Source organism: Etheostoma cragini, chromosome 8 (genome assembly GCF_013103735.1).
Source record: "Etheostoma cragini isolate CJK2018 chromosome 8, CSU_Ecrag_1.0, whole genome shotgun sequence".
Classification (NCBI taxonomy): Eukaryota; Metazoa; Chordata; class Actinopteri; order Perciformes; family Percidae; genus Etheostoma; species Etheostoma cragini.
The window spans coordinates 5,639,474-5,648,976 of record NC_048414.1 but is presented as its reverse complement, the minus strand read 5'-3'; the positions used below and the strand labels follow the sequence as shown (position 1 = coordinate 5,648,976).

At 38.5% G+C, this 9,503-nt stretch overlaps 1 protein-coding gene across 1 annotated transcript in view; it reads left to right on the top strand.

Moving 5' to 3' along the window:
• The first annotated feature begins 3,734 nt into the window (after window positions 1-3,734).
• Window positions 3,735-9,503, top strand: part of snx22 (sorting nexin 22) — a 10,977-nt gene continuing 5,208 nt past the window's right edge. Inside the window, exons 1-2 of the mRNA XM_034879239.1 lie at window positions 3,735-3,999; window positions 8,090-8,173. Coding sequence (XP_034735130.1) covers window positions 3,937-3,999; window positions 8,090-8,173 — 147 coding nt within the window. The 5' untranslated portion in view covers window positions 3,735-3,936. The remainder of the gene's footprint in view (window positions 4,000-8,089; window positions 8,174-9,503) is intronic.

Here is a 9,503-nt window from a genome sequence, read left to right as displayed (position 1 = left end):
AGTATGTTTTAACAAGGGGGGCAATCACTTTTTCACACAGGGCCATGATGGTTTGGATTTTTTTCACCTTTAATAATATACACCTTTATTTACAAATTGCATTTTGTGTTTACTTGTGTTGTCCTTGACTCTAGTTTAAATTGGTTTGATGTTCCGAAACACTTAAGTGTGACAAACATGCAAAGGAACAGGAAATGAGGAAGGGGGCAAACACTTTTTCACACCACTGTACATGAGTAATAGTGAAACTATTGTCCTTTTAACGTGCAACAATTTCCTGATTTCAGATTTCAAATGATTTGAGCTTACACACTGCTGCAACTAGTTCACAATGTTAAATTAGAATTTAAATTCATGTCCAGATCAACCAAAATTAATTTGCTGTAGAAAATGACAATTAAAAAGCTACAATTGCTAAGCTTAGCTTAGCATAAAGCCTGCAAACAGGGTGAAACTGCTAGCTGGGCTCTGTCTGAGGGTAAATAAAAACAATGCCTACCAGTACCTCTACACTAAAGCTCACTGATTTACATGTTCTATCTTGTTTGAACGTTAAGTTGTGACTCTACAGAAGGGTTAGGTGCCGGAATATTTGCTTCATGGTAGCAGTAAAGCAGTGCCAGGCTAGCTGTTTCCACCGTTTCCAGTCTTTATGCTAAGCTAACCGTCTCCTGGCTTTAGCTTCATATTTAAAAGACAGACATGAGGGGGGCATCAATCTGTCAAATAACTTGATTGCGGTTCTCTGTTCCTCTTAAAATGAATGCGCTGTCAATATCTTCTATAACAGACGCAATGGCGGAATCTTCACATCTCAATTCTCCAGCGGCAGCCGTTTTTGTTGTAAAAAAATTCCACCAAAGAGCTCTTTGGTCACTGTTGATCATTGTATAAAGAATGCCTAGATAATTTGATTGGTCTGAACTGCTCTGTTTCAAGCATAGTTGCTCCGTAATTAATCAAGTCAGACCAAACTTCCCGACCTCTGCGGGACTAAGTTTGGCTGGCATCCAGGCTAATAAAACCCTTATACTATAGGATAGACAAAGCTAAGAACATGGCAGCGTAAATAATTTTACAAATCGGCAACAGAATTTTTTTGCAAGACCAGTGTCTTTAAATCCAATTCAACAGTGGAAAACAGTTAGAGTAATTTGGTTTTAGCATATGTTCAAAGGTTAAATGTCTGTTACAGCTACCAAACCAATACAAACTTCCTTTTTGTTACTGTGTATGGCCTGCATCTGCTGACAGTGTGATTTCAGACACAATGAGTGTTCACCAGCAGGGCAAGGATTCACATGAGCCATAGTAAAACGCAGTGATGACCCAATTGGCTGTTATATTTTTACCCAGCTGTGATCTGATCTATGACTGTGAAAGGTCACATATCCTCCCACAGAACTGCTTAAGTAAGCTTCACTGCCTGTTTTAGATTAAAGCACAGTGAGCACCATTAGGGATGAGAAGATATAAATCCCATGATGACTCGTCACAGACAGAGCATGTGATTGTAGCCGAGATTAACACATGGAAATTCATCTTTGCATGCTATTTTAAAAGTGAATTAGGAAAAATGAGAATTATGCAACAAAAAAGGCAAACTATACAGATCTTTGATTGCAACACAACGCCTTCTTTTTCTACCTCTTCCTCGCTAAAGTTGGATTTGAATTTTGAGCAGTGGGCCGTAAAGGACGTGAGGAAAGTATAGTGTTATCTGGTCTAGGTTTACATCCTTTTTTACATCCAATGAATTGCTTTGGTTGTACTTTTGTGTTTCAAGCACAGTGGGAAGTGAACCTGGATTTGAAAGTGACATTTAACATTTAGTCTTATAGTTTTTAAACCCAATAGACTAAAGCGAATTTACAATAGACACAGAAAATACCCACTGCTGTGGTTGTAGGCTGTTATAATATTATAAGTAAAAGATGTTAGATGATTTAGGTTATATGTGGATGTTGTCTAAACCTTGGGAATCGTAGTTTAACAAACAATCTTAACTCAAGGTCCACCTACAAATTACTGAATGAAGTTTCTGTAGTTGTCATCACTTGGCCCAACCTTTGGTTATATGTTACACGTAGCAAAAGCTAAAAGGTGGACCTTTAGGTAAGATTATTTCTTCCATTTGTATCAGAAAATACAGATAGTATTTTGTTGGCTGGTTATCATTTATTTGCTTTGTTATTCATTTGTGTATCAGTAAGAATACAGTTGGCAGTCATGTAAATTAGTATTTTTAATTGTGGAGCTGTCCTTGACTGCAGGAACTGTCTTAAGGACAAGCTGTCTTGACCTGAGATCAGGTGTTTCCTCTTCAGTGGAATGTAACCAAGTACATCTACTCAAGTATTGTACTTAAGTACAAATTTGAGTTACTTGTACTTTACTTGATCCTTTTCTTTTCATGCCCATTTATCCTTCTACTCCACTACATTTCAGAGAGAAATATTGTAGTTTTTACTCCACTACATTCGTCTGAAAGCTTTAGTTAATAGTCACAGTACTTTACAAATTAAGGATTTTTTTACACATAACATGTTTAGAAAATGCAATGCTTTATCATAAATTGAACTACCCATCAATAAAATGGTCTACAAGTCCAGCTGAAATATTTTACTGATTAAACACTTAGTTGATTGACAGAACTGTTTTGATCGTTATCAGTTTCTAAAATGTGAGGATTTTTCTGCATGTACTTTAAATACCTTAGGTACACTTTTCTGATGATACTTTTACTTAAGTAACATTTTCAATGTAGGACCATTACTCATAACAGAGTATGTTTTACAGTGTGATATTGGTACTTTTAGTGAAGTAAAGGATCTGAACATTTCTTCCACCAATGTTCCTCTAAACAGCCCACTACAGGGTTGTGTTGGATACCGAAACCAGACCAAGACCGGATTAGAATCTAAATTTTGGTTCCTCATTTTGGTTTCACTTTGTTGTTACGTTTTAATTGTGTTACTGTTATCTATTGTTAAATTATTGTAGTTGTGTGTTAGGTGACTTAGGTTTACGTATTATATATTTAAGTACTTTAAAACGTTAATATATTGTTAAATTTAAATTATTTTCAATATGAAAAAAAATCTGTAACAGAGCCTTTCTTTGATGTGATTTTTCAGTTTTTTAAGAACCGGTTTAGGAATCGGAATTTTTTTTAAAGTACCGGTTTGGCATCAGAATCGTAAACATACCCAACCCCATTCACAGCTCCAGTTCAGACAGGCTCCAACTCCAGCCCTGGGCCCTGGGCCCTTGATCATTTCAAGCAGTGGCACCCACCCACCGGGCCAGCATGTGGAATGCACTGCCCCTTCTTTACATTTTTTAAATTGGTTGTTTTAAAAAAAGAAATCAGTTGAAGCCTTGTTATTCAAACAGGCTCTTAGTTAGATGTGGCTTTTTAGGATTTTTTTTGTAGCTATGTTATCCTTTGTGGTCTTATCTTTTTCATTTATTGTATTTCACTTTATTGTGAAGCACTTTGTGATTTTTATCTGTAAAAAGTGCAATAGACGTTTCTTACTTATCTACTTACTTTATTTCTTTCTTTCTTAGTTACCTTCTTACTTACCTTCTTACTTACTTACTTAACTTATTACTTACTTACTTATTACTTCCTGTGCTGCTGCTGTTCATGTCACTAAACTGCTGACTATTATATTTCCAACAGCAGCAGCCTCGGACTGGACTTTTCTTCCTAAATGTTGGACTGCACCTTTAACGCCGCTGCACGCGCGTAGTGGTTGTGTATGGCCAATTAGTATGTAGGTGGAGCACAGGAAAAAACAGACGGACAGGCACGGGTTTTTTCAGTTCCTGGACGCGGAGGAAAACGTGGCAAGTGTGCTTACATTTGCAAGAAGTAAATCGCAGCCAGCCGATTGATGAAGTCCGGTGGTGTTGGAGGAAGATTTCCCGATGATTGAAGTATCGATACCGTCTCTGGAGAGGGAAGTGGATGAGTCGGGGAAGCTCAGAAAGGTGAGGAGGACGCTGTTTAAATTTTTTGTCAGTCTAACTTTTTTTCTTTCTCGGCAGCGTAAAAACACTCTAACGTACTATTCCTCCATAATCACTTTTTGCTGTGTTATTCTCAGCTACTGCATGGCTATTTGGTTTTAACGGTGAGCTGCGACATCAGGTGAGCCAGGTAACCTGCAGGCAGAGTTAAAGTGCGTTGAGCTCAGGCTCTCTCCGGGTTTTCTCCAGAGGTGCAAGAAATTATACTATCAATGCAAGACTCTAACAACAGAGTCTTGCTTTTGAAGTTTGCTTTTAAAAAAGTAGCCGTGCGGGAAGAAGTAACTGCACTATAGAGATACTTGTACTTTACTTAAAGGCTATTTCCATTTTCTGCTACTTTAGACCATAATTCTACTTCACTACATTCAAATAGAAAAAAGCTTCCCAGCGGAATTTAAAATAGTTAAAATCAGCTCCATCTTTACCAGCTGCAACATTAAAGTGATGAACACATGAATGCATCAGTAATTATCATCCAATAATAATAAACTGTAGCCCATATTGTTTTACAATGGGTAATTCTGCATAATGAGTACTTTACATCTAACAGAGTATTTCTTCACTGTAGTATTACTTACGTACAAGATCTGAGTATTTATTTCACCACTGCACATATATGTAAAAAAAGCAAACCTGTGTGTGTGTGTGTGTGTGTGTGTGTGTGTGTGTGTGTGTGTGTGTGTGTGTGTGTGTGTGTGTGAATACTCATTAGGTGTCTGTGTAAAACTACAGAAGCATTGGCAGCAAACTGTACTTTAAGAAGTAAATGTGCTTATTATGCAGAATGGCCCCTGTCACTCTTGAATGGTGGTTCAAGTATTCTTTAACCTAAGTAAAAGTAACAATAGTACTCCATCACAGGTAAAAGTCCTGCATTTAAAGTCGTACATAATTGAAAGTACAGAAGTATTATCAGAAAAATGTATGTAACAGAAAAACGGCCCTGAGAGTCTGGTTGTCTCACAAGATGGAAATAATTATAAAAACTGTTCCAAAACTGTATTTCAGTAAATTTAACTTATGTATTTAAGGACCAAGTAAACATAATGTTATAAAGTTTATTTACCTGGAAGAAGCTTTTCTGTAGTTGGACATGTTATCGTAATTTGCTCCTGTGCAAACATGGATTAGTGCAGAAAGCTTTAAAGCATTGGTGACATTATACTTCTGTACATGTTGCCTCCTCTTCCTGAGCACACACAAACACACACTCACACTCTGACACACAATACTTTACATGGGAAGACTCATTAAAGTAAGGAAAAGGCTAAAATAAACAGAAGTGGCGCCTCAGTTTAATAACTGTTTGACTAAAGTTCTCTGTGTTGCTAGGTTATTGGCGGGATTGTAAAATCAGTTAAATACAGCATGCTGAAATGAAACTAGTCAGACCTCCAGAGAACAGTCACCCAGGTATTCATTTGTGATCAATCTAATTCATGCCTACATTATCAATTGTTAAAAATAAAAATGTACCAAGCCTGGGAAATTTTTTTATCACCTCAGTCTGAGAACAAAAGGCGTTGGAATCAAGTTACTTTTTGTTTACATTACTGATAAAGCAAGTGGTAAATGTAGAAGGACATCCTGCAGTTTGTTCTGAACAAACTATCAAACATTCAGTTTCCACCCAGCAGCAGATTGTTCTTTTCATACAGGTACACCTGATATTCTCCACACTGCAGTCATCTTTTGAGGTTCAGAGTTTTGATCGAACATCTGTTGCAAGAAAAGGGAAAGCTGAGATAAGTAATTTAGATATCAATCTAAAATGGCTTTGTGCTTTAAAAGAATTGGTCAAATCTTTCAGACCATGTACAGGTTCAGTGATTCCACAGCGCAAGCTGATGAAATTTTGACGTGTACAAGTGTTAAGTTTGCAGAACTGATGTTCTTCCCATGTGCTTGGGGAAATAACTGTATTATTTTAACCTTTTGTAAAGCAAATGTGTTGTATTGTATAGTTCTAATGTGAAAACAATTAAAGCTCCTGCAGATCAGATGTCTGATTTGGAGATCAAATACAGAAAATAGGACACAGACAATAAAACTCAAAGTTTAAAACCAATTTTATCACCAAAGTCTTAGTTCAAAGTTTATAAAGCAAAGGATTTTTTTTACACTAACTTTTAATAAACCAAAACATTACAAGTAATCTCTTGATTTTATCTATCTACTGTATGAATTACAGCAACGTCTGTCTGTGTGTCTGTTATTTGCATCTCTCAAACCGCTAGTCCGATGGATTATGTTAGATTAGAAATGCAAATGATCAACCCAGTCTTGTGTTGACAGAGGGCCCAGCCAGTACATGTTGACTGCTCCAACTCTCTTTCTAAAGTCCTCCCATGTCCATCCATGAGTGAGAATGTGCAGTTTAATCCAATAATGATTGGAGCTACTTTTTTCTAAATTGAGATGTTTGTTTTTGGGAGATTTTGTGCCAAATGTGTATGTAAAGGTTTGAAAAAGGAGAAAAAAATAGTCAGTTGCTGACTCATAGCACAAAGAAGCTGACAATGTGAAATAATATTTTACAACTAATGACAGTATTAAAGATGTAATCAGCAACAAAGAGAAAAAAAATGCTAACAATATCCATCCATCCATCTTCATCTGCTTATCCGGTATCGGGTCGCGGGGGCAGCAGCTCCACCAGGGGACCCACAACTTCCCTTTCCCGAGCCACATTAGCCATCTCCGACTGGGGGATCCCGAGGCGTTCCCAGGCCAGGTTGGAGATATAACCTCTCCACCTAGTCCTGGTCTTCCCTGAGGCGTCCTCCCAGCTGGACGTGCCTGGAACTCCTCCCTAGGGAGGCGCCCAGGAGGAGCTTACCAGATGCCCGGACCACCTCAACTGGCTCCTTTCGATGCAAAAGAGCAGCGTCTCTACTCCGAGCTCCTCTCAGAGGACTGAGCTTCTCACCCTATCTCTAAGGGAGACGCCAGCTACCCCCCTGAGGAAACCCATTTTCGCTGCTTGTACCCTGAATCTCGTTCTTTCAGTCATGTCGAACGATATCGTTAAATATATATCGGTAAAAGAAGCACACGTTGGTTTTTGCTGCTCTAGCCGCTGACCACTCTTCCCCCCCCCCCCCCCCCCCCCCCCCCCCCACACTGAGCACAGCACAGGACAAAAGACCAATAGGGTCAAAGAAAGCAGCGGAGCTTTGGCTGCTACAATGGGAAATACACCTCAGACCCACAAAAATGTGTAAAGTAACACTACTTTGAAATGTCTTTGACTTTGAATAGACAAACGACAAATCCTAAATTTAAGGACGTTGCAGAATCCCACACATGCAAAGCACAACCAGCAACAGAAAACAAGTGGCAGACAGAGCCTGATACCACTCATAGGCAGGCAACCAGGCACTGTTATGAGTCACATTGTTGCAAATATCACATGATGATGCATCATTTTACAAAATGGTTTGTCTTCTGTATAATAATGTTATTCAGCAGGCTATCTTATACCCCCAGTTTCCACCGGGTGCGGAACCGCTGCGGATCTGCTCCGGAACGGCGTCGTCGTCAATAGGTTTCCATTAAAGTCAGTGTGTGTATTTTGACTGACTGCGGAGCACACGACAGTGCAGGACAGGAAGTCAACACAAGAACAAAACAAAACATCTGGTTAATTTTCAAAATAAAATAGACCATGCTCACAGCGGATCATACTTCACTGCACTACACCTTGAAAACAAAGCACAGAGTTGTTTACCCTCTACTCCTCTGGATGGAAACAAACTGTTGTTGGTTTTGTGGTTTTATTCTACTCAAATTCGCAACAAATCTGGACCTGGTGGGTGTCGATGGACGACGGATCACGGAGCCGACACGTAGCGGAGTGGATTTGAGAACCATGTTTTAAAAGCATGAACTTGATGATTAAGCGAAAAACAAACTGAATTATTTTGATCATCATTTATAAAAGCGTGACGCACCAACTCTAAATCTCCAGCCGGACAACCACTAAACTCCCTTAATGATGGATTGTGAATAAATCCTGTGTGTGTCTACGTCTGTCTTTTGTTTGCAGCTTTTCAGAGTGGAAGTCTTGTTTCACGGAAGGAAACATTATGTGCTCAGAAGAAGCAGCGAATTCCAGACTCTCCACAGAAAAGTATGTTTTTTTTTAGCCACAGTCACAATTATTACAGTGTTACCGAATGCCTCTTTCCTGTTTGTGGTGCTGCATATTATGCTACGAGATGTACAGTATAAGTCGCTTGTAACGTAAAATAAGACATGGCTCTAAAATCACAATGAAGCTTCACTTTGATGGCCTCTTGCATTGGAAATATATTTATTTAGGTTTAAAACACGATCGGGAGTGTTTAACGGTTCTGAAATGTTTGCCCAAGAATTCAAGTCAAACTTAATATTAATATTCAGATTGAATATTTTTTAATCACAATAAGAATTATGTTTTGGCTAAGAGAAACAGAAGTTTTGGGGTGTGAGCATGCAAAAATTCAATATGGAGAACCGGCTAACAAACGTAGCCCCGGAGGTCACATGGAGGGAAAAAAAAAAAATACATATAGTGGGGACAAACGAGATCTTGACTTCGTTTTGCAATATCTCCAGTTTTTATTTGCGAGATCTTGACTTTGTTTTGGGTGATATCAAGTTTTATTTGCGAGATCTTTAGATTCATTTGCGAGATTTTGACTTTGTTTTGCGGGATATCAAGTTTTATTTGCGTATCTCGCTAATTCAATTCTCGCTAAACAACTAAGGCTAACCTAGCCAGCTAGTAGCATGACATGATTACATCACCTTGGAATGTCTAAATACTTTGTTTAATTTGATAAGCATTACTAGTTAATACATGCCAAAGTGAAGTTTTATGAAGAATCGCTTAGAGAAGCTGCTCCTCTGTTGGACTGGTGTGGGGTGGAGAGGGTGGTCGGGTCATCCGTGATAGATAACAGTTTGCTCAGTGACCTTTTGTCCACCACAGCTTCACACGTGTCCTGTTTGCAGCCAGTAACGGAGCAAGCCTTCCTGATCAGTTTGTCTGTTTGTGTCGCTCGCTAAACAATTATATTTGCAATAGCAGTACAAAGATATTTTTGTTATATTTTGAACTGTGTATTGTTTGTTTCTTCCCTTGCCTTTATTGGTGCATTCTTACGTTTCTTGCTATATTACCAAAATAACAGTTCAGTGGAATAGTGAGAAACACGCAGCAAGAGGGAATCATGCACATACATCTGCAAAACAGGGGACCTATTCATAAAAGAGCTTTTAGTGGACAAAGACATAAGTAATTTTCAGCCATTTCATATTTCGTAAGCTATCAATTCAATTTTAACTATAGTATCAAATCATAACAAGTTATCTGAAGACACTTAACAGATAGCGTCGGTCTAGACCATAGACCGTTAATATAAATGGACAGAGCATGAGTGACGTCACCCATTGGTTTGTGGAGATCAGAAATGAGT